Source organism: Lissotriton helveticus, chromosome 6 (assembly GCF_964261635.1).
Source record: "Lissotriton helveticus chromosome 6, aLisHel1.1, whole genome shotgun sequence".
NCBI classification, from domain to species: domain Eukaryota; kingdom Metazoa; phylum Chordata; class Amphibia; order Caudata; family Salamandridae; genus Lissotriton; species Lissotriton helveticus.
In genome coordinates, this window is record NC_136067.1 from 1,131,772,326 (window position 1) to 1,131,798,622 (window position 26,297).

The 26,297-nt window shown below is 44.3% G+C and overlaps 1 protein-coding gene across 1 annotated transcript in view; it reads left to right on the top strand.

Moving 5' to 3' along the window:
* Positions 1 to 7,999: 7,999 nt before the first annotated feature.
* Positions 8,000 to 26,297, top strand: part of LOC144763309 (neuroblast differentiation-associated protein AHNAK-like) — a 39,839-nt gene continuing 21,541 nt past the window's right edge. Inside the window, 1 exon segment of the mRNA XM_078648784.1 lies at positions 8,000 to 8,168. Coding sequence (XP_078504910.1) covers positions 8,000 to 8,168 — 169 coding nt within the window.

Here is a 26,297-nt window from a genome sequence, read left to right on the forward strand (position 1 = left end):
TGGTCAATGCAGCACACATAGAAGTTGCAACATGTAATTTCTTTTTTTTGGTTATGTGCATGAAGGGACACCTTCCTGCACATAAACAATCAACAACATTTTCCTGTTTCCATGTGTGCTGCACAACGCAGCACGCATGGAACAGGCAAAAACGAGGAGAAATAAAGCATTTCTCCTCATTTCGCCTGTTTAAGACCAAGTTTTCCCTGGTCTTAATTTTGGCGCTGCCTCCTATTCACGTCACCCATGTAAATAGGGGGCAGCGTCAAAATCAATGGGTGTTACCGTGGAACGCCCACTGTAACACTCATTGCCCTCCCCTTTCACGCTAAGTACAGTGTGAAGGGGGCCTTATTTACAAGGCAGCGTTAAGCCATGTTAAGGCTTAACGCTGCCTTGTAAATAAGGAGAAGCCCCTATCGCCATCACAACATCACTGAAAGTGACATTGTGGTGGCAATAGGGGCTGTAAATATGCCACAGAGAGTGGTTGGGGTCGGTGACAGGAGGCCAGGGCGTGTTTTTGGTTTTTAATATGGGACAGCAAGGAGAGGCCATGTTATGTATGGCTGCCCCATTACTCCTCTGCCCCTGCATGAAGTTGGCAGCAGGGGTAGATGATTTGGGAAGAGAAAATATAACATAAAATTATAGATCGGTAAAAAACTAATTAAGGGGATATTTTTCACCTCAGGGTTTCAAGTGACATTATAGATAGCCCGAGCTTCGCTCTCGTAGTCTAATTCATGTCAGTCAGAACCTTTCAGTGAAAATCACCCTGCTACCCATCTACAATTCTATATGTTGTATATTCTTCTATTGGAAGCCTTTATTGTGAGCAACTGGATCGAAATCCGTCTATTCACAGCAGCGAAGTCACAACAGTGCTAAGACATCATAGAAACCTTCAGCTTCGCTCTCATTGTCTATTTGATGCCATACTAAACTCCTTGGTGAAACCCATCCCTGTTACTCACAGTTACCCAACTATAATTTTGTTTGAAAACAATATTGAGGACTTCAGAGGTTATGCTGACAATGATATTCTGATTTTACATCTCAGGGTTCCTTTACAAATCAGGTTTTTCCTAGTGTTGTTTTAAAAGTTTATTCCTGTCTCGTGTTAGCGGCAGGCTGGTGTTCCTTTTCTTCGAGCTTATGCTTGGGCCAAGCTCTTCTCTTATGGGGCCTAGCTCTCCTTTGTTCTGGGTTGCATCTGGGACTTATTTAGTTGCTTTTCCCATTTTTGTACCAAAAATACTGGTCATGCCAGTCACAAAATGACGAGATGGGAGCCCTTAATCTCCACCTCCATCCGGACACTGTAACAAAAGAAAAGCCTATAAAGATAATTTTAATAGGACCAACAGTGCCCAGACGTTGGCTTGCATCTATTACAATCCTTAAAGGACAAGCTGCGGAACATGCCACCGGCGGCACGGTCATCAAGGCAGGCTACATAAGTCGCTTATGGGATCCACACTGAACAAACATTAGCAATGCGTTTAACCCTCAAAACTTGAGACAGGAATAAACTGGTGAGCCAACCTAGCCACAAATACCTCAGACTCCAGTTCACTGCATCAACTGGCAAAAGCAGATACTCCCACACTTGGCATCACACCAAAAGGCCCAGAACGTATTAAGCCCTTTGAGAAATGACTGCCTATGTGCCTGATTTATCGTTTCCTAATAGGTAGAGTGTAAGAGCCTCACTGGAAATCAGAACATGAGCCTCTAATTAGGAGCAGGGACTTGCAAATCTTCCTGCCTTTTGTGGCTCTATATAAACTGGACCAAAGAAAGGTACAGTGGCCCACATGCATCAAGCATTTTTGCAGTCGCAGACGGTGCGATTCCTTAAAATCGGCCGTTTGCGAATGCAAAAGTGCTTGTTGGGATGCATCATGCCATTTTAGAAGTCGCATCTTTTTTACGATTTCTAAAATTGCATTAGCATTTAAGAAATCGCAATTGTGCGATTTCTTAAATGCTATGCATCATTATAGAAAAATATGCTTTTTTTAAAATTGGAAGTGCAAATTACCACGAAGTTCAACTTCGTGGTAAATTGCGAAATTGATTAAATATGCACAAAAATGCATTTTTTAAACTGTAAAGTTACACACACACATGTCCTTAGGACATGTGTGTATGTAACTTATGCTGAAAAGTACATTTCAGGGGTGCATGGGGGGGTCCTTTGGACCCCCCCCTGCACCCATGAAATGTTCTAAGTGCCACTCGCAATTTCCATTGACTCCTATGGGCCTTTTGGCCCATAGGAATCAATGGAAATTGCGAAAATTAAGTTAAGAAATCGGTATTTCTTTGGAATTCGGTAAAAAATGCGATTTTTACCGAATCCCACAAGAATACCGAAAATATTGATGCATATCATTTTGCATTTCTTAATTTGCGATTCCTTATTTTTCGCAAATTAAGAAATGCAAAATGACACAATGATGCATGTGGGCCAGTGTGTATAGAGTCCCCAGAGGTTTGGCAGAGGCTAAAGTTAGATATAACCTTACTCTCTAAAGTGGTAGCTTGGTCGAGCAGTAAGGCAGTATCAGAGGACAGTGTAAAGCATTTGTTGTACACACTCAGTCAGCAAATGGTCTCACACACTCAAGAACTGAACTCTAGGCCAATTGTTTTGTATCAAAAGATATAGTTGTTTTATTTTAGAACCAAATAAGGTATCAAAATATACTTTCTCAAGATGAGTTACTTTAGCTAAATACTTTTCAAATAGGCAATAGACTTTTTGAATGCAATAGTTACAGTTTGTTGCAATAGGCAATTGCAATTTCAAACACAATGCAACATTGAGCTCAATGGGAATTTCTAGTTAAATGCAATTAGTTACTTTGTAGATTACTTTTCTAACCACAGGACTGGATCCTAGATTCAGTCCCTATACATGGGCTGTGAACAGTTAAGTAAAAGCATTTTGGTTACAGTAGTGATTTTTAAGGAATATTATTGTATTTTAAAAGTTGACAGAAACTTTTTCAGTTAAAATTACCAATGTTATCCTATGGAAGGAAATTCAATTTGCAGGTAAAGTATGTTCACGTTACTTTTGTCATTCAGTACTGGACTCCTGGGTTCAGCACTGGGACCTCTATCTAAACCAGGCAAGTAATTATGATTTTATCGTTGGCACGATTTTTAGAGAATATGTGTAAGTTTCAAAAATCGACACTTAGAAACTTTTTCAGCAAAAAGCAGGCAATGATATCCGATGGAAGGAAATGCAAGTTACTGGTAAGTACGGTTATAATTACTGTTCAGGGTCAGTACTGGGCTCAAAGATGCAGCACTCGGTCTCTCCTGATAGCAGGTGAGTAAATCGGAATTCGTAGTTCAGCTGATTTTAGATGAATATTTTAAAGTTCAAAAACTCCACACTTAGAAGAATTTCCAAGTGAAACAGTCAACGTTAGCCTATGGAAGAAAAGTGAGTTATCGGCTTTTAGGTAAGTACTCGACTGGCAGAATTAAGGTTCTGGGAATAAACTCAGGGGTCTCCCAGGGTCAGGTAGGTACAGTTGGTACACCCTCAGTTGCACAGGGGCAGGGTGCAGAGGTAATTAGGCCCAAAGTTATCCAATGAGAGGCAGGGGGCCTTCGGTTGGTGGCTGCTGGCTAGCAGACCATGCGGCTGTGGGAGCTGGGCTCCTGGTTACTTGCTCAGGGCAAATGGGGAAGTAGGATAGGACAAAGGTTGTAAAGCCAGGGTCACTCGGCGGCTGGGTGCAGGGTGCTTTTGAGCCGTCGGGCGCTCAATGTTATTTAATGGAGATCTTGAAAAGGGAACGAAGGCTGCAGGCTCGGGGACGGTGGATCTTCTGTAGCGACCAACACTTCGAGGGGTAAGTTGGGATCTTGGAGGGTAGGTAGGCACCCCGGAGTTGGGCACAGGAGGCCGGGGGCGCCGGGTGCAGGGGTTTCTTTGGTCGTCGGGAAATCTTACTCTCTGCTGGTCACGGTTGGAAGGGTCCCTGGTTCTGAGTCTGCAGTCATCGTCTGGGTCGTCGAGGTGGGTTCTTGGGCACTGGATTCCAGGTCAGAATTGCCGGGGGGACGTCCTCAGGGCATTTGTCCACTCAGGCACAGGCCAGGCTTGGCGGGTGCAGAGTGGGCTGGATGTGCAGTTCCTGGTGGCTGGCACCAGGGGTATTGTTGTTTAAGCAGAACCATTGCTCATGGGCGTCCCAGTCTCTAAGAGGGTCAAGGCAGGCAGGTCCTCCGGGTTTCTTGAGGTTGCTGTCCGCAGGAGACGCAGGATTTAGCAGGAGCAGGTTCAAGGATCAACAGGCTTGTAGGGCTGGGGCCAAGTCAGTTGGTGTCGTCCTCTTGTTAGCAGCTGCACGGCAGGTCTTCTTCTTCTTGGTCTTCTTTCTTGTTTCAGAATCAGGATCTGAGGAAGGAAGGTTCAGGGTGCCCCTAAATACTAAATTTAGGGGCGTTACAGGTAGGGGAAGGGCAGGGACCAATAGGTCCCTGTCCTGGGATGAGTACATTCCCTATCCTGCTCCTCTCCTGTGGGAGGGGGGCAGTAGCCTATCTTGATTGGGCAGGGCTCCCCATCCTCAAGATGGCCGGAGCCCGGAGTTGGGCTTCACCTCGCCTCTCCCACCTGAGCGGTGGAGTTGGCACAGGCTGGCACACCCTCTTTCCTCACGTAGTGTTTCCCGCCAGTCTTCCCGCCAGAGTGGGGGTCAGAACTGGTGGGGGCCAGTTACTGAGTACAGCAAGTGGTCTGGAGAAGCTCACAAAGGTGGTATGCCTTTGAAGCTTCCCCGTGCCCATCCTGGGGAAGGAGACCTAGCACGTCGCCCAGGATGTGCATTGTTGCAGGCCCAGGAGAGCGGGGGGCTCTCCACCCAGGGGTCCAGCAACATGTCTGCTGTGTGGCAGCCTAAGCAGCCTCTCAGACAAGACGTGGATTGTAGGTTAGGTTTCAGGGGGCATCTCTAAGATGCCCTCTGTGGTGCATTCTACATTAAATCCCACACTGGCATCAGTGGGGGTTTAATGTGCTGAGATGTTTGATATCAAACTTGTCAGTCTTCAGTGTAGCCATTATGGTGCTGTGGAGTTCGTAATGACAACCTCCCAGCACCATATACTCTTAATGGCATCACTGCACTTACAGTGCGCAGGAATGGCCCTGGGTACTGTAGGAGGACAGGGCTCATGCACCTGTGCCCACACCACTGGCATAGGGCACCCAGCTAGAGGGGTGACTGATGTATGCCAGAGCGGTACAAAAGGGGGTGGTGATGGACGGAGCATCTGAACCAATCAAACACTCACACCCAGTCAACAGATCTGGGTTTAATCCATCACCGTTCTTTAGCCCACTTTGCCACCCCAGTTCAGACATGGCCATATGCAAATCAGTCTGACCCTGTGCCTCATGGGAACAGTCCAGCCGGAACTGCCAAGCCATGCCTTCCCTGGAATCAAGCTTCCTAGGACCGGTTTCTGGCATTACAGCCGTCTTCAGCCAGGCTTGCTTGAATCCAGTGGCAAAGTGAGCAAGGGACTCAACGTCTGAGCATACCCTGCCAACTTATGGCGAACAAAGCGGTACAAAAGGGGGTGGTGATGGACGGAGCATCTGAACCAATCAAACACTCACACCCAGTCAACAGATCTGTGTTTAATCCATCACCGTTCTTCTTTAGCCCACTCTGCCATCCCAGTTCAAACATGGCCATATGCAAATCAGTCTGACCCTGTGCCTCATGGGAACAGTCCAGCCCGAACTGCCAAGCCATGCCTCCCTGGACCGGAATCAAGCTTCCTAGGACTGGTTTCTGGCATTACAGCCATCTTCAGCCAGGCTTGCTTGAATCCAGTGGCAAAGTGAGCAAGGGACTCAACGTCTGAGCATACCCTGCCAACTTATGGCGAACAAAGCGGTACAAAAGGGGGTGGTGATGGACGGAGCATCTGAACCAATCAAACACTCACACCCAGTCAACAGATCTGGTTCAGATGCTCAGTCCATCACCACCCCCTTTTATTCCGCTTTGTTCGCCATAAGTTGGCAGGGTATGCTCAGACGTGAGTCCCTTGCTCACTTTGCCACTGGATTCAAGCAAGCCTGGCTGAAGACGGCTGAAATGCCAGAAACCGGTCCTAGGAAGCTTGTTTCCGGTCCAGGGAAGGCATGGCTTGGCAGTTCGGGCTGGACTGTTCCCATGAGGCACAGGGTCAGACTGATTTGCATATGGCCATGTCTGAACTGGTTTGGCAGAGTGGGCTAAAGAACGGTGATGGATTAAACCCAGATCTTTTGACTGGGTGTGAGTGTTTGATTGGTTCAGATGCTCAGTCCATCACCACCCCCTTTTGTTCTGCTGATGTATGCCAGGGCAGTGGGTTTGTGGGCATGGCACACAGAGATGTGTTACGATACTCCTATATGGCCATGGACTAAAGCCAGACACTAGCAATTTGCTGGTCAAATGATGCACTTCTCAAAATCAACTGGTGTCATGATACCTACCTCATGTGGATGTACGAGGAAATGCCAAAGGAACTATCCTGCACAATATTTGACCCTGAAAGTCTGCACCAACCAACCCCCATGGCCTGCTTCCTGTAACTCCTTTCCAAGATGACGCACAGATGACTGAGGATGCTGCTCCCCCACCACAGCTAGACCACCGGACACCAGGCCATGATCACAGTTTCTAACGTTGACCAGGAGAAAAAGCACCATCAACCGGACATGGCAGTAGGGTCACCGCTGGGCTGTTTCTTTATACTGGCATGACCGGTATCTTAATATCCAGTCTGATGCAAACATTACAAAAATCACCTGGCCAATATTTTTTCCCTTAAAAGTACATACTTTATACAGTAAATTTAAGAAGAAAAACACTTTAAAAAGTGTTCTACAGCTGCCCTAATGACCCCTGAGTGATAATGAAAGAAAACAAATTCAGAAAGGCCAAGTTAAAAATGAATACAATCCTTTCATGTAAACTTCTACTTAAGAATCATGTCCAGGCCTTTGCAGAATCTTAAAACGTGAACAGACGGACGGTATTCTTCTCGGGGAAGGGTAGTAACCCTATCCCTGTGGTAGGTGGGAGACAACGCATGCATGGAACAAGTTCCCTGTAGTGCCAGTGCCAGTGTCTTTGTCTTTACTTTATAATTACTTTAGTGCTGCCTTTATGTTTAGATCCAGATGTGATAGCAGAATGCTTATGATGTACGTTTCATCTTTATCAGTTCCTATCTTCTACCAATACTGTTCTAAATTACTCTGGAGGGTTTTGCTTTCCTGACTGCTGATATTTCACACCATACCAGATTGTGTCCATTTGAAACTGTTCTGTATATTAAGTTATCCTTATTTTCCTATCTTTCTTTCTTCTTTTCCTTTTCTTTAGCTTTTCTTATCTCTTTCTGTTTCTTTCTCACTTTCTCTCCTTTCATTTTCTCTCTTTCTTACTCTCTCTCTCTTTCTCCCTCCCTCTGTCTTTCTTTCTTTGTTCTTTCTAGTCTTATTTCCTTCTTTTTCCTTCCTTCTTTATTTCCTTTTTTCTTTCTTTCTCTAGCCAGGCCTATTGGCTTTGCCAGTGCTGTTTTTAAGCATTCAGGGGTGATCCATGGAGTCCAATCAGGAAGGACGTTCTATACTTGGCCCTCCTCTCTCCATTCTCCATTCTCTCCACTTCACCATTCCACCACTTGCATATGTCCTTTTCTGTTTTTTGATGAGTTGATTCACTCCGCCTTTGTTGGCTCTGTAGCACCGATACACAATGAAGAATAGTGCATTTACTCTACATTACCCATTTAATGCATAGACAATGGTATTTGATGAAGTGGTTTTCCGCTAACGCCTTTTCATACGAAATGTATTTCACTGCCACATTTGAAGAAACTTGACAAAATGAAATAAATCAAACTTGTTTACTAAACCTACCAAATCCACCAGCAGAGAAACACTAACATGCTATTGATGCTATCATTTCTATAGGGTTTCCTGCAAGATGGTGGCAAAGTTGTTCTTCCTGGTCTTCGGGGGAGCATCTCAAGTGGCATCACCCTGGAAAATGAAAACGGGAATGTGGTTGTATCGGATGTCCGCCAAGATAACACTGTTTTGAAGGATCTTGGAATAAGTAAAGGTATGTAATATATTTAAATTGGGAGTATTTTTGAAACCACTACAAAACTGCTAGGGGACTATCACCCACATGCATCATCCCGGCCGTTTGCGAATTCCAAATTGCGAAAAATAGCGAATCGCAATTTGGAATTCGCAAAACGGGATGCATGAATATTTTCTAATAATATTAGCGATTCGGTAAAATTCGCATTTTTTACAGATTCGCAAATATTATGCGAATTCTAATTTGCTAATTCGCATTTCCCATTGATTCCTATGGGCCAAAAGGCCCATAGGAATCAATGGGAATTGTGAATTTGCAAAATAGAATTCGCATAATGTTCATGCATTCCATGGGTGCAGGGGGGGTCCAAAGGACCCCCCCTGCACCCCTGAAATGTATTTTTAAGTGGATGTTTCACACACACATGTCCTAAGGACATGTGTGTCTGTAACATGCAAGTTGAAAAAATGCATTTTTTTGCTTTTTTTAAAATTTTCGCAAATTAACACGAGGGTCAACCTCGTGTTAATTTGCACTTCCAATTTCCAAATTCGCAATTTTTAAAAAAATGATGCATTGCATTTCAGGAATCGCACAAATGCGATTCCTTAAATGCATTCGCATTTTTTAGAAATGCAAAAAAATGCGAATTGTGCAAAAAAGTTTGATGCATCCCAAAAATGGTTTTTGCATTCGCAAACGGCCGATTTTTCCGATTCGCACCGTTTGCGAATGCAAAAACCAATGATGCATGTGCCCGCTAGGCACTAATTCATAGCAGTTAGCTAACATCACCTGAGGGCGGTCTCCTTCCTTCCCCCATCACACATCCAAGCGCTGTGATCCAAGACACAATAAGAGCCCTGAACAAAAACACTTCCCACATAAGCCCATGCAGTTCGAACAGACTCCCAACCAAGGATTCCCCACAATGCAGCATGTTACCGTTTAATAATGAGCTTTGTCACAATGGGGTATAAAGGGCTGAATAAATGCAATTACAATACCATGTATTTGCTCATGTCATACTGGAGTCCCATTCGGGTGGAGTTGATGTGGCCATTTTTAGTAAGGCCCATGTTGATAAGTATTACAGTATGTTGGATGCCCTTCCAATGGATGTATGTCATCACAACGCATGCTTTTACTATTCATGCCTTTACATAGCAGGTTTTACAACGCAAGTTGTTACACCGACTTGCGTTGGCGGGGTGCTGGATAGTGGAATAGTTTAATTTACTATTCCAACTCCAGTCCCCGTGGATAGTAGGGAAGGTTTTGGATAGTAAATTAAACTATTCCCTATCCTCCAGCGCCCTCCAGCGCAAGTCGTTGTAATGGCTTGCGTTGTAATGGTAGTGCGTCGTAAAAGTTGCGTTGTGATGGATGTTTCCCCTTCCAATAGTCCAATGTGCAGTCAGGGATGCTACAATGCAGTGAAATATCGATATCCAGATGCAAAGTACAAGGCTTAAACAGTAATTCTGAAGTTGCTTTCTGGGAGAACAGTTTCACTTTCTTTCGTAGTGAAAGCTAGTACCAAGCCATCTTGGTTTTCTTGGCAGTGTTTCCTTGAGGTCGTTGTCAATTTGGCATTGGTCAAACGTTAGACTTTGAATTACATCCAAGCTTATGTCGTGGAGCCATTTGTGGACTAGTAGCTGCTTGCTATTGTTGACATATAGGAAGCAATTGTTTTTGTGGGGCTATGTTTCATTTAGGTGCTGCATGAGGGGCAGGCATTGCTTGGTGAATTGAACAATGTTAAGCGTAGGGGACCTAATGAACTAGTGTCAATTGGAAATGTAGACGAAGAACAGATGGAGGGTAAAAATAGGTGTGAATGAGAAAGGAAAGATCAAGAAAGTAAAAAGTAACTGACAGGTCCGTCAGTATCAGAAGGTAGGGTCATCTTTATCTGTGATCAGGAGAGCCTTGTCCACAAATTTGATGGTAGCTGTTTCCATGCCTCAATTGTATTGTGTTGTAATTGCGTTTATATAGCGCTTACTACCCCTGACGAGGCGTTGAAGCGCTTTTTCGACGAGAAGCACGCTACTCCGGGACCCATAAAGGATTAGTGTTGAATTTTTATAGTGGAATACGAAAGTAATTTTAGGTGGTGGATAGGTTAGGCAGTTATTTGGATTCAGAAGGATAGACGAGGAAAAAAGGTTTGTATATATACAGCACTTGTTACCCCTGACGGGGTGCTTAAAGCTCTTTTTTTTGTCGAGTATCTTTGTCAAGTAGCACGCTACTCCGGAAACCCATAAAGGATTATTAGATGTGTCTGAAGCTGGACTGATAGTCATTCAGTGATAGCTGGCACTGATATGATCTTCATGTTGTGCTTAGACAACTTTTTTGATGATTTTGCCAATGAAGTGTAAGTCAGTGATGGACGAGTAGTTTACAGAGGAAGAAGTCTTGAGTTGGGAAGGTGTTGACAATGTTGAGTAGAGTTGAGAGGGCTTGTCCTAAGAATGCTTTGATAAAGGATGAGGGTAATACATCATCTTCATAACTGACAGCTTCGAGGTAGTTGAGGATGTTGGTGAGGTGTGTGAGAGGTGGGATTTCAATGATGATTATTGTGGGGAGCACTATAGAGGGTTTTGTGTAAAAGGAGAAGTGGGTATAGTCTTGTATTACTCTTCTCTGTGAAGCGCGGGATTGGTGAGTCAGCTCGGGGTTGATGCAATGATTGCTAGTCTTGAAAAGTGTTATGCATCTGTTAGTTGTTTTATTGATAAAGTTGGTATGGTACTAGGCTTTGGTTAATTGATTGAGTGATGTGTGCATTGCGCGCAAAGACTTTAGCAGTGGAAGGACACTGTGGGAATCTATTTTTCTGCCATTTTTTATAGATGGAACATTTGTTGTCATGATGATCTTAGGTGCTGAGGAGTTTGCAGTTTCAGGGAGAGTGTTGGTGTTGACAGTGGTGCACCAGAAAGTAGCTCAGGTCATTTAGATGTCAGTTGATGTTGAATGCTGAGTTGAAGGGGCAGGGTGAGAAAACAATTTGCACTTTGGTTGTTAATGGAGAAGTCCCTTATTCATAGGAAGCTTTGTTAATCTCTTGGGTTGGCTTTGGTGTGTTGGTTGCACACTGAACAAGGTAATGGGATGGAGATATGATCCGTTCAATCTGCAGGTTTGGGTAGTTTGCATCAGGTGGTTGGTGATGTTGAAAAGACGAGGTCCAAATATGGCTTTTGGAGTGAGTTGGTAGGGTTACAAGCTGTACCACCAAGAGGGGCATATTTACTAGTGAAATGTTGGAGCGCTGCTTTAACGTTAAGCCAAAAAGGCTAACGCTGCGCTACGACAATTTCCAAACACAGGGATGCACGATAATCCCAGGAATACGGTGCACCCCTGCCTTACCCTTAGTGCTGGTGCTAAATGTAGCTGCCTAGCACCAACATAGGCACTCTTGCCCCATCGTGAAATGGTGCCTGTGATGCAGGGAAAGATTGTTTATGTGCAGGATAAACAATAATTCATGGCATTCTTCTCTTTCTATATGTGCTGCACACATACAAACAGCAAAAATGAGGAGAAATAAAAATTTCTCGTTGTTTCGCAATGGTAAGACCAGGTTTTCCCTGGTCTTAATTTTGGTGCTGCCCGATATTTACGCCACCCTTGTAAATATCAGACAGCAACAAAATCAATGGGTGTTGCGGCGGAACGCCCACCCTTACACCCATTGCCCACCCGTTTCAGGCTAAGTGTAGAGTGAAGTGGGGGCCTTATTCACCAGGCGACGATAAGCCACGTTAAGTGGTTTAACACTGCCTTGTGAATAAGGCGAAGCCCCTATCACCCCAGGAACATTGGAAAAAGTGACGTTCCTGTGCCAATAGGGGCTTATAAATATGCCCCTGAGTGTGTCAATGAAATTGAGGAGGAAATCTCTTGTGTAATCACTGTCTGAGTTATTTGAGACATTAGAGTCACAGAGGAGGGTGGGTTGGGTATTTTGGGAGGATGACATGATGAGGAGGTCTGAATATTCATTTTTGAAGTCCTTGTTCTGACCAGGAGATCTATAGATGCAGTGCAGGTGGAGTACAGGGATGCAGATAGTGGGAATTTGCATATGATTTGCAAAATAGACTTAGGTATTATTTGCATGTCACGGGTGCATGACCAGGAGGACTGATGGTTACCTTATAATTTATGGCTAGGCTTCTTCTTTTCTCATGGGCGCATCCACACATTGGATACTGTAGCCTATGAGAACAAGGATAACTAATCTGTACAAGGATGTGGAAGTGAGCCATGTTTCTGTGACAAAGAGAGTGTCAAGGCTGTGATAGGTGATAAGGTTTGCAAAGTCTGGAGTGTTCAGTGCTTCCAAGCATGCATTGATGAGCATGAGTCAGAAAGCGTGGCTGGGAGTTTGATGATGTGTGGTGGTTGTATGAGGCTGGCTTTGCATGTTGTGAGGATGTGGTTTCAATACTTGTCTGGTCATGGTCTGGGAAGGATTCTACTGATTTGTACTGGCACATGAGTCAATTTACTTGGAGGTTTTTGCTAAGGTTGCAGTGAAGATGGGGTTCTGGCCCAAGGCCCTTCCTGGTCTTTACAAGTCCATGCAGGAAAATTGTAGTCTGTTGTCAGGAAGACTGTTGCCTAAGATGCACAGGAGCAGAATGACGTCAATTCCCAATGCCCCACTATAGTTTCCCAGCCAACCACATTTACCAAGCACATGACTAACTGAGGAACCCACAGGGGGGAAAGGGGATGGGACAGAGAAGAGACAGACACACTTCTTACTCTGATTCCTTTTGTGGGTCTTCACTCCATTTGCTATTTTCTGTTCTTGCAAGGTGGTGTAATTACATTGGAACTGCAATACATGTTTTATTAGAACCAATACTCTTCTTCTCTTAACATCGTTAGTCTATTATCTTTATTAACTGGGTTCTAATACACCTACCCAAGTTTCTGGTGACTTATGCCTCTCTTCTTTCTTCGTAATGGAATGGTATGCCTTGTCTGTAACTTAAACTTGTACAGATGGCACTTAATTTGAAGTTCGATATTCCTGAGCAGGTAAGTACATTCTTCCTTTTCTTATCTAGTGTTCTCTTGTGAATGTTGTAAATAATAGTAGATCATTCTCTACCTAAAGGGTGCAAAAGCTAGCGCCCAAAAAGTTTTTCTTTACTAACTAATGATAAATGAGATAATGGCCTTTCGTTTGAGGGAGTGTAGTTAGGTAAATGACCTGCTTCATAAACACTCAATTGAAAGTTTAAGTTTAAGTTTAGCTGTGGCCAGGGAGATTGCACGGTGTTTTGTGGACACCTGCTGGGTCTCGCATGAGCCTCGACGTGATGACTGCCCCGACGCCAATCGCGGCACCTTCCGGGATGCAGGGCCCTGTGCCATACCCTCTTGATTGCACAGGCGTTCTATCATCAGAGCGGGGAGAGCAAATGATGGACTCTGGAGCCCCCGGCTTCCTGTTGCATAGTGCTGGGAGTAGAGATTACCTGGGAACTGCCGGCAACACTCAGGACAGGCCGGTGCAATAAATACCTCCTACAGCAGTGAGGGACATTCATACCAGCCTGACTGTCTCTAAGATGGCCACCACAAGTGGGCTTTCCACAAAAGCACTCTTTTCTCCCCTTGTTGGTGAGGGATCCAGCATTTCTTCTCCGGGGCTACAGGGAACTCTCCGAGAGGGACCACAGCGGCAAGGGAGACACACCCAGTAGAGGATTGGGAGTGGTCCTCCTACCACTGGGATCCTGCACAAATGCCCAACACTCACTACTACTGCTGGAAATGGGGAAGATCTGCAGACTTTGTAACTGTCCCTTCCACTTCTCCTCTCACCACTCTTGACCTGGGGGCGAGCTGGAGGATGAGACGGACGGCGCTCCCCATTAACAACGGGACCGGTGCTTTTGATGGAACTATAACGATGCCCCCTGGGCGGAAACCACAACTGTCTGTACTTACTGCGGAGCCCGAGCAGCCTTGGCCAATGCCCGGTGGAGCTGTCCTATACAGCTATAGAGGAGTCTGGCTCTAGTTCACCCCCTTGGCCATCACCTGCACAGCCGGACATCGGACATTTTTTTCCTCATCTCCCCGTTGTGTTTCTTTCCCCTCTCCCACCTCCTCCCTCAGTGACTCTTTGACTGCCTCCCCTTTTCCAGCCCTTCGTGGACCCATGGAGTCAGCTACCTTTATTATTTTTTGCTATCGGCTTCTGTAAGTCTTCCCTCTTGGCGGTTTCAACATATCCTCTTTTCCTCGGGACTGCTCCTTTTGCACCTGATTGACCTTTTCTTCTAGTCTACCCATCCGGTGGTCTCCCCCCCTCCCCTCTTACACTTTCACAGATACTCTGGTCGGTTTTATCTGTCTCTCACTTTGACCACTTTGTTTCCCCTGAAGTACTTTTCCCTTTTGCTGGTCTGCCTTACTCTATCTGCACTCCTTAACCCTGTTTACCCTTCCCCCTCTACATATCATTTGTGTTGCAAGCTAATATCAATGGCCTGAATGTTCCTGCACTAAGTGATACAGGGGCTTACAGAACTTTGGTTGAGGGAAAGTATTTTTAAAAAACCAGCAAATTCTCCCTGGTGCCAATGGCACTGAGTTGGTAGCCAGTGAAAAGGACATGGAGTATCCGATTACCTGAGTTGAGGTAGAAATCAATGGTGAGTCAGCCATGGTTATATAGGCGTGAGAGAGAAGCAATGTGTGAGATGACTTGGGCAATAAATTGATCGACCCTGGTTTAGTGCCAGGTTCAGAAGCCTACACGGATCGTACCACATGAACTGTGTTGACCGAAGCACAGGTTGCACATCAGTCTAAGGTGGAGACTGGGACGGTTCCCGAATTGCCTGGACCACAAAAGGGTAGTAAGCAAATAAGCACAGACTCTGAAAAGACACTAGCTATGGTATCCACAGCCTCCGTTCCAGAAGGAAAGAAGGATGAGATACCCGAAGCAGACCAAGCGGTGGACTCTGGGTCACTGTCAGAGCTACAGGGGTTGTAATCTGTGGGAGAACCTACCTAGGAGGAATTCTGCAAGACACACATAGAGTTCCCTATGCCTGTGAGACTTCTAAAGGAAGCCCGAGGGACACGTCAGTAAAGTAGTAGTTGGAAAGTTTCATGTTGGATTGGAGGATGGACTGCTTTATGGTGAAGCAATGAATCCTGAACAAGGAGCTAGCAAGGGGCTAATGGTTTCACTAGTGCACATGAACTTACTGCTGTCATTAGCCCACTAAAACCCCTTAACAGGATACTTGAGCATTAGGAGCAGGATAGGTTGGACCCTCTCGGACAGATTTATCAAGGTTTTGCGTTGGCTTTTCACCATGCAGTGGGGCAAAAGTTGCACGCAAAACCTAGGTGAGATTTATCAAGCTATGCAAGGCCACCTTGCATGCCTTGATAAATCTGGAGTAACCCAAGGCAGCGCAAATCGCTGCTTTGCGTTACTCTACCACAAGGAGGCATTCCATGCGTGGAACATGGGTGTTCTCACGCATCCACCTATACATTTTAGTGCATTCCCGGGTTTACCATTAGTGGTAGATCTGGTGATGCATCAAAATGCTATGCCTCCTCAGGTGAGGTGTAACAATCACAATCCAGCCTACAACGCAGGCACTCTTGCACCATCACGCAAGGGTGCCTTTGTTGGCGCTAGACAGCCAAAAGTGATCAAGCTCTAGAAAAGGACATGAATTTGCCAAATAAAGTTAAATATTGCGCAGTCCTGCCCTTACCTTCCCGCAGCACAGCAAAGTGGTTTGCTGCGTGAAAAAATGAAGAATTTGGGCCTCTGTTAATAGGTAAGGGATATAGAGTCACCCCAAGAAGTTCTGTAGAACTGTTCCACTTGCCAATTAAATGGTAAGTCTAGGTAAGACTAAAGCAAAGTTAATGCCTCTGCCAGTTGCAACTGATTGTTTTGAGTTGGTGAGATTAGACATTGTTGGTCCCCCCCCAAGCATCAAGCTACAAGTACATCTTTATTGAGGAGGATCATGCCACCAGGTATCCAGAAGTGGTACTTCTTAGGAGAACAACTAAAAAGTAGTAGCTGGGGATCTTTTAAAGGTTATATTTCCAAGTATTTCAAACCAAGGAACCAATTTTATCTCCTCCTATATGAGAGGGATGTAAGAGCAAGCTGGTATGATATACATTTCCTCTACTGCATACCATACAGAAAGTAAAGGGGATATTACCAAGGGCTTTATCTACGCTTTTTTGGCTTTAAAAGCCAAAGAAGCGGAGATAAAAATATCACCCTATCAACAACAGCGTGCTAACATGCAAAATCGCATGTTAGCACCCTTTTTCACTACGCTTCCCTTTGCATCTCTAATGAGATGCAAAGTGGGCGTTCCACAGCAAAATAATAGGAGAAATGTTGCTAAGCGACATTTTTCCTATTATCAAGCTATCAAGCTATTATCAAGCTTCCCGCTAACCCTGTTAAGAAACAAAAAAGTAGCGCTAATCAGGGTTAACGCTGCTTTTTTACATCTGCTCATTTTCAGACTTAGCCATGTAATCCAATGGGAGGTGGATTACATGGCTAAGTCCATCATGGGCTATCAACAAGGATAGCCCTATCCTTGTAGTTTTATCGCTGCATTACCAACGATAACATCCCAAAATGCCGCTATCGCTGGATTTTTTATCGCCTAGGCGGTTAGAGTTGTTAATTACACGATAACCAGGCGATATTATCCAGAGATAGCGGGCGTTAAAACAATTAACGCTAAGCGCCTTTAGCGTTAATATTCCCTGTTACTTGTTAATATGCCCCTTAGTGATTAGTTGAGACGTTAAACAAGACCTTTAGGAGCTTGATAGAAACTCTCCCAAAGACCCTCAGTGGGAAGTGGGATCTTCTCCAACTGGGACAGTACAATGTAATTTACCTTGGGGCCTCACGAGTGCAACAGGACGATTCACCAGTTGGATAGCAAGATTCATGCTACTCAGTGTTGGAGTGGAAAGTGTCCACTAGCCAAACATGTGACATTCTTTCTAGAACGCATTGGTTACTACAGAAACTTTGTATTCCTATGTGACCATAGGGGCCTCTGACAGCTTTGACATCCGAAAAGCAGCCCAATAAGGTTATTCGGATAGAGAAGTGTCCCATCGTTTTTGAGTATGTGAAGAGAAGATTGTGGCAATGAAACTATGTTGAAGGCCTCAGACTACTGTCAATCCTTCATAGCACAGTTGGGTGCGTCAGACAATGGAGTTGAAGCAGTACAGGCTTAACTTGATGAAAAGGGTAAAGAGCTTCTGGTGGCCTTAACTAGACAGCTATTGAGAGAGAATGCGTTGCCATAATGTGGGCCTTGTGAATGTTATGGTTGTATATGGTTGGTACTAGGTATGTGGTTTGTCAGATCACAAACCACTCCAGTGGTTGATAGCAATGAAGGGTTAAAAATCCCAAGTTGCTTAGATTGTCGGTCGCACTGCAAGATCTACATTTCACAATAGAGCACAGGAATGCAAATTAACTTTTCCTTCCAGTTTTTATGATCTTATGACTCAGAACGACTGAAAAAAAAGTAGATGCTCCTTACAGTGCAGAACAATTTTAAGATCCTTCGTTTAAGGAGTACTAAAATCACGCGCAATGGGCAATCCTGATTATTGAAATAATCTGACAATGTTGCTCCCCTCCTTATTTAAAGACAAAATCTTGTGCCATGTGGATCTTGGAATTGTTCGGCACTGTAAGGAGCAAGAACAGAGCTTCTACTTTTTCCCCTGAAGAAGGGACGGTGTATCGAAATGCATTAGGCATCAGCAAGTGGAACTCGCACAACAAGAGCAGTTGGATTAGCACCTTTCCAGGAAATCAAGCTTAGGCCCATTGGCTACACCTGGGATTCTAGCCGTACATTTGGATCCCTGGCAACCAGACAGGGCTTCCTGTGTCTGCGAAACAGAGTCAAGCGAAACTTCCATCTCCCCATTTTGTGTAGTCATGTTGCTCAGTGGTTGCTCGAATATTGAACTACTAGTAGAAAGTTAATTCGCCTAACAACTTGCAGAATGTGAATGATCTAACGGACCACTACACTACATCAGTAACGAATATATTCAACTCCACCATGCCACTAAAACTGAAAAGAGTCACAGAGAAGGTTAAAAATCCATGGTTTAATGGAACACTGAATGAAGATAGGCGGGAACTAAGATATGCTGAAAGAAAATTGAGACAGCACCCATCATCCCCCGAACTGAAATACCTCAGAAAAATCAGAAACGAGTACACCAAAAAGATCCTCAATTCCAAAAAGAGATTTATTAGATCAGAACTGGATAACGCCAAAAACAGGCCACTGAAACTATTCGAGATCTTAAAGCAACAATCCAATAAGTTGGCCAAATCTGCCCAAGAAACTACAAAAACGCAACTGAGTTGTGAAGAATTCTCAACATTTTTCTCTGACAAGGCCAACACGCTTGAAAGAGAGCTCAGGATGGCAGCTGACAACGTTCCCAACCAACCACCCTCACCGAACAATACCACCTCGACAATCGACCATAATAGGGCAAAAAACAAGGCACAGTGGGATACCTTCAAGCTGTATGACCAGAATATCATCGCCAAAATGCTCTCGGATATCAAATCCAACAACCACTATAAAGACCCACTCCCCTCTAAATGCCCCCAAAAAATCAGCCATATCGTCATTCCAATATGGACAAAAATAATAAATGCCTCTCTATCCCAAGGGATACTTACAGAATGCCTAAAAACAGGTAGTCGTCCCTATCATCACAAAACCTACGGCGGACCCGGCAGATCCCAAAAACTTTTGCCCAATGACCAACATTCCATTACTTGCCAAATTAATTGAGAAATGTGTGCAAATTCAACTGAGCCATAGCATTGCCAATTTCACGCTGCTGGACGACTGCCAATCGGTATTCAGAACAAGCCACGGCACGGAAACAGTGATCCTACATATTGTCGACAATGCAGCACAAGCCCTAGACCACAATCGAACATGTCTTCTAGTTCTTCTTGACCTTTCGTCTGCATTTGATACGGTAAATCATAAAAAATTACTAGCCAGGCTTCATGACAGGATGGGAATGTCTGGAAATGTGCTGAAATGGTTTGAATCCTTCCTTCAGAATAGAACGCAAAGATTCCTGGTCAACCAGACACTATCACCACCATTCCCTAATTCAATTGGAGTCCCTCAAGGATCTACACTATCTCCATCACTGTTCGACCTATATGTCGAACCTCTTACATAAATTCTCCGAGACGCAAACATATCCTATCACATGTACGCGGACGACACACAGATATACATTAAGATTGCGTCTCTGGAAGACATCAAGTTAATGAATGAGGCCTTAAAAATGTCCTTACAATGGTTAACTAGCAATCATCTGAAGCTACATGCACAAAAAATGGAATTCCTAATAATTTCACCACCAAAGAACCAAACAGAAGTGAAGGAATGGACCAAACTGAACACAGCACTAAACTGCACCCCTACTCTAGTGGACTCAGCGAAATCACTAGAAATCACACTGGATGAGAGCCTAGACATGAAAGCACACATCAAATCAATGGCAAAAAGTGCCCGATTTCATTTGAACTACATTAGAAAAGTGAAACCATTAATTTCTTTGGCGGATCTCAAACTGGCAGTCCAATTCTTAGTCATATCAAGGATTGAATATGGATGTACAACCTTAGCAGGTCTACCAAAAATGTCCACAGCGCCACTAAAAGCATGCCTCAATGCAGCTGCAAGACTCATCACCGGATCGAGGAAATTTTACCATATCTCTCCACACCTGAAAGCTTTAAACTGGCTACCTTACGAAGCCAGAATTCAACTTAAAATGGCATGTATTATCCACAAAGCGCTCCACTACAAAACACCAGGATACGTGGCCCAGAAATAAATTGAGTTATCAGGAGGAAGTAGACCAGCCAGGAGTGCCAAGGAGCTGTTGCTGAGACCACCCATCTTCCGGAAGAAGAAAATGTATGATGGAGCTTTCTCAGGAGCAGCCCCCAGAATCTGGAAGTCACTCCCTCCAATCATTAGCAAAATTCCAAACACGGAAACATTTAAGAGGTAAGCTAAGATCTTTCTAATAGTAAGTTCCTTCCATAGGCAAGACAGTACATAACTAGCACCGTGACATAGATGTTTCCAAAACAGAACAACGATGTAAGTAAAGAGAAAGTCACCAGCTATACTGGGGATAACCTCTGTCGGTACTATACTACTCCTGACTTATGAATGTAGAATGCACGGGAAGAAGACATTTCAGAACTAATTTGGACTGGAAGTCCCAGTACACCTTGATATCAAGTTGTATCCTAAATCTACCTCATGTCATTGTATATATTTATGTTAATACTTTATATGGCTGTATACCTAACCTACCTCATATCATTGTGAATCGTTCTGCTATACAAGATGTAATTCTAACCTACCTCATGTAATTGTGAAGCGCTTTGATACCCAAGGCTCACGTTCGTGCTATATAAAACTCTTTAAATAAATAAAATAAATTGCAGCCAATCAATCGTGCTCAGGTCACTCATTAATTCAAAGCGATTGCTCACATGGACATTAAATTGGTGCTGTGTATGCGAAAAGGGAGTTTGCACTTTCTGGACATTTGGTTTAATAAGCTTTACAAAGAAGCGTGAGTTTATAGCAAAAGCCAAGTGGATGGGCTCAGATTCCTTCATGATTTTTAGCCAGATAATCTCAACTTTGTGATAAATTATGAAGAAGCTCTGGATCTCTGAAATTAATTACTATGCAGTTCCCTTTTGAGGTTTTAGTAGATTGTCCAATCCAGCTCGTCCTCCGGGTATAGAGGATCTCCTTATTTAGGTCATCTTTAAATCCTGTTTTAGATTGTAATCAGTGTGAAGTCTTTCGTTTTAACGCCTCTTTGTCTTCATTCACCCCAGAACGTGACGATGGTACGTTCCCTAATATAATCACATAGAGGGTGCAGTCAGGTGGCAATCGCAAGGGCCTTATACCGATAAGTTCTGTCTCATTGATAGGTTTTGGGCCATTATCCTTGGGCATGCCCTTTTGATTAGCCACAGCTCTAACTTGATCACAATTAGTGTCTATTTTCTGTATGTCAGCATGGATTGCCCCTTCACCATTCAAGATGAGGGGCCTTCTGGGGAAATTACCCACTGCTTCAGCTGCCTCGCTCTGGTACTGGTGCATATTGTAACATCATTCGAAAGAAAGGATTGCAAAAGTACTTGCTCCATCTAATGTTTGATTAATATTGTTATCTTAAATTCTAAGGAGCATATTATCAAGCATGGCGTTGAAAATGATCGCAGTTTTAGCTGCAGAAAACTGCCGCTAACGCGGCTATAATGTGCTTGATAATATGGCCTTGTGAATTCCAATAGAAACCCATGTTCTGGTGTGAACATGGGCTTCTATTGGAATTCTCCAGGGCATATTATCAAGCACATTATCGCGGCTTTAGCGGCAGTTTTCTGCCGCTAAAACGGCTATAATTTTAACGCCCTGCTTGATAATATGCCCCTAACTTTTTCCAAAAATCATCTAATCTGGACTTAATCATGAACTGTTCCAGTGACTCTTTCACAAATGTATTGCTGTCTTTTATATCGTCTGCGTTATCAAGAATTTGTTTGGACCCCTCATTTTGGGACACTGTGGCCGTTTTGATCCATATTAACTGAGGGTCTGTTCTTCACATTCCTTCTCTTTTGGGGGGCGGGGGCACACTAACAAAGAGGCCTTTGCCCCTATTAGATTCCTCTGTGTTAGTTGTTACATATGAAGAGGCATGGGGCACTTTTCTAGAGAAGTCAGCCTCTAGACCCGCTTCCTGCATATCACCATGTCCGCCCACTGTTGAAGTTGAAGAATTAGGCCCCCAATTATTGATGATAATCACCCCTGGTTCCAGGGGATTTTTTTGGGCCTTTTTCTGTGATGCGTCAATGCACTCCTCCACCTGTTCGAACTCTGATGTGATTACCACCATTACCGTGGGCAAGTAATTAGTAATGGGTGACTTTGGAGGGGGCAATCCTTCTTCTCCTCATATTGTTACAGCAGTGTCAGGTCTACCTTGCTACCAAGTGACAGAGTCCAGATCAGCTTGTCCCAGGGAAACGAGCCAAGAGGTACGGGCCATCCCAGGCTCTCCTGGCCAATAACAGGCTAAGACGGACCCACTCATGCCCTGTGCATGCGCTGAAAAAGACCCGCTGTGACTCCGTTGCATTTACGCACAATCCTTGGTCGAAACGTCGATGTACCTCGACAATCCACAACCTATGTTCTCCATCCCACTTACAAGAACAGAATGTTTATGAGATGAATTGGAGATTCATGTGTTTAGGGACGGATGCCCATTGATTTCTACATTTTATAAACTGTGTTTATAGCACTGTACATAGTATCTTCACTCAAAAACACCTTGTCACTTTTAGATCACTTATCCACTTATAAGTCACTTCTTCGCTTTTTTCAATTGTAAATATTTTCTTGTGACAGCCGAAATATTTTGGAAAACTTTGTAAAAAAGTAAAAACAAAAAGAAAAATATTACATTATATTAACCTTGATTGACTCCCATCAAAGTGTGTTTCCTTCTTTTTGTACATTCATTATTAGAACTGTAAAGAAATTGTTTACCCAACAGAACCAGTTGTAGTATACTTACTGTTCACACGCTTGGGCATGTCCCACGGTGAAGAAGGGGAGAAAGCCTCTTCAAGAGCCCGACTGGCACTACAACGCTCTACCCACCTCTTCCTCTCCTCTCAAGGCACTCTGGGGCTTGCAGTCTGCCCCGGTCTCCAATGCTGAAAGTGCACGCACCTAGTCAATCCTTGTCCTCCCTTTAGAGAAATCCCTTTTGCTGGATGAAGGAACACTTCATTTCTATGTCCTATCAATCCTGCTCTCTTTGAAATGATGATCAATTGTAACAATGTATGTATGTGAGTATACTTACGTAGCACAAATCTGGGGAAGTAGTGGAGCACTGAACAAAGGGCGAGAACCTAGGAACATTACTGGAGGACCATAATAGTTCTAATGTTGATAGGGATACATTTTCACATCCTTGGTTTATGAATTCCTTGTTTCCAGCTTGACTATGTCTTGGATCCTGGTATGGTGCTGTCCTCACACTGTCCTGCCATGATGACTAATGGCAAGGCAATGTATGCTGGGAATTTGTATGATGGCCTTGTTGGTGATGCACCTGGTCAAAGAGGATGCAGGCCCTCCTTTCTGAGGTGGTGTACTTGCATTTACATAGGCCCTCAATAAGAAGACCTTAGATCATTTAGGATGGCTTTAATGGGTCCCAAAGTGGAGTTGAGGAGGCCATTGAGCACAGTTGTCTCCATCCAGGTGGGAGTGGAGCAATGTTTGTGCTGTTGATCTGAAGTCAGTTTCATATAGGGAGGGTTTCACTTTTTTTAGGGGCGTATAGTGGTACCACACTATTCCATTCCATGCTTGGCCTCTTTTCCGTAGAACATATGGAACACTTCAATTCAGAACCTTCCTTTATTTAATACCATATGCCACACATGGGTTTACTAGATATTCTGCCTACACCAATACATAGCGAATTTAGTGAAGACTTAGAAGGAGATTTTAAGAGATAAAAATGGAAAATTGTACTTCCTCTTCAATTTTGCATTGTACTTTTAAGTGAAATGCAAAAGGATGGATTACTATTTTGGAGGGTCATGCTAAATAGGCCATTTTTATAAGTTAAAACGTTGTCTAAAATAATAATGTCTCCTACATGATATCGCCACTGATGTTATTAAGGCTTTTAGAAAATTGGAAGTATTGTCTGTGTGGAATTTGCGTAGGAAACTGGTGTTTGCTAAGTGGGTAATAGCAGATTTTTGGATGCAATAGGAAACTCACACTAATGTGTACCACTTATTAATTCAAGGTCTATAAAGTTGAAGGAAGACTTCTAAAGAATTGATTTGAAACTCACACAGTTTTCCCAGGAGAACCCCAAAACATCACCTAAGATGTTATCGATCCTATTCCACTTTTGCTAGTGGTTCTAGTTTTCTTAATCGTTATTTTAAAATAAATGCCCATATACGCTATTTTTACAATATTTTCCTCAATAATTCGCAGAGGGGTATGGAATATAACTCAATTGCAAAATATACACAAGAAACTGAATTACAGGATTTGAAATCTCACTTATATTGCAGCATATTTTGCAAATACTTTAAGAAGCTAGAACTCCCTTCACTATGCAACCACCCCAAACCCTCCCTTCATGCCAGTACTGGGGGTCATGCACCCGAAGACAAATATTCCATAGTATGGGCCTGGACTTCTTTGCACAAGGACACATCGAATATCCATCCTGAGAAGTCAGCCCTCTTCATTGAGGTAGGATGCAGTCAGCACTTCTGGCAAGTCCAAAAAGTTTTTTTCTAGGTTTACAATAGCAATGGAGCCCGTAGCAGGTTGGCTGCAACAGCATCATCCCACAGGGGTCTCAATTTCATAGCCGTGGGGCTATTGGTGTCTGTGTTTGCGGATGGCATCATGCTCTATATACGAGAACCACAAACAAGCTTGCCTCCTATTATACAAGAGGTAATTACGTTTGGCGGATAATCTGGCATTTTCATGAACTGGTCAATATCCACCCTATTCCCTCCCACCTCAGATGCACAACCATTTGAGTCTGAATGCCCCCTATAGTGTGCAGTTGAACCGATCTGATACTTAGGAATATGGCTTAGCAGTGATACAGACGAACTGTGGAGGGTGAATTATGGTAAGGTTATGACCTGGTTGGAGGAGAGTATCCCGACCTAGTCGCAGCTCAGCATGGCAAGAGGATGGCCATTGCCAACATGGTTGTCCTACCTAAGCGGCTCTATCTATTTATCAATCTTCTGATTCCGCTCACCGCCCAATGTCTGAAATGATTCTGTTCAAATATAAACTCTCTCTGGTCTGGGCAGGTAAACAGCCAAGGATCGCGTGTGAGAAGCTTACACTACCCTGCCAACAGGGAGGCCAAAACGCGCCTGACATTCACCTTTGTGCGTACTGTGCACAAGCACAATACATACACTTTTGGCTATACCTCACACTGTGCCAGCATCACACAGGGGTGGAGGCGAACCAGGCGGTCCCCTGCCCCTTTGCCACTGCGCTGTACCAGCCGAACAAGTTCCAGTGCGCAGAGATCGACACAGTGGCCTGTGTCCGATGGGCACAAGACGGACTGCAGTGACAGACCCCGCTATCATGTCTCTGCACTCCTACTATACCACTCGCACCCAACCCCATGATCTCTACGCTGATGGATGAGGGAATTAGATGACGAGCCCGCCGACTAAACCTCCACACAGTTGGAGATCTTTAACCGGATGGTCAGTTTCCTCTCCCACTTGAAGCTGGTGTGCATTCTTGATGCCCTCCTCTATCACCAGCTCTGAGCTGCATGCCGAATGCTGCTCCCCGTGCTTCCCCCCACATTGTATGCTCTGGGCCACCTATTAACAAATCCCTCCCCCTCAAATTGGTAACACGTCTGTACACCACAATGCAAGAAAAGGTGCTGGTCTGTGCCCCTGCAGCCCATGTGGCATGGAAACTTGACACAAGCCCTCCCATCCCTGAGGTGCAGTGGACAAACTTCTATGGTCAATCGGCTGCCCTGTCACCCAATTATAGACTTTGGCTTATCCACTTTAAGTTCCTACATCAACTATATTGTGCACCTGTGCAACTGCACCGCATGGGCCTAGTCAAGGCGTGCTGCTTGAGGTGTGTTGCCCCGCAGGCCACATTCTTCTACCTTGCATGGTACTACCCACATGTAGCTAGCTTCTGGACTGAAGTTTACAGAGAACTAGCCTAGATTAATGGTCCCTCACCACCACTGACTGAATTGGTCGGCCTCTTGAGCTACGTCAAAGATGCCCCCGCCCCCTTCCTCCCGACACCTCACTGCTATGCTCCTACTTCTGGCTAAAAGACGAGTTGCCATCCACTGGCGCAGACAGCCTGCATCTAAAGAGGTGGA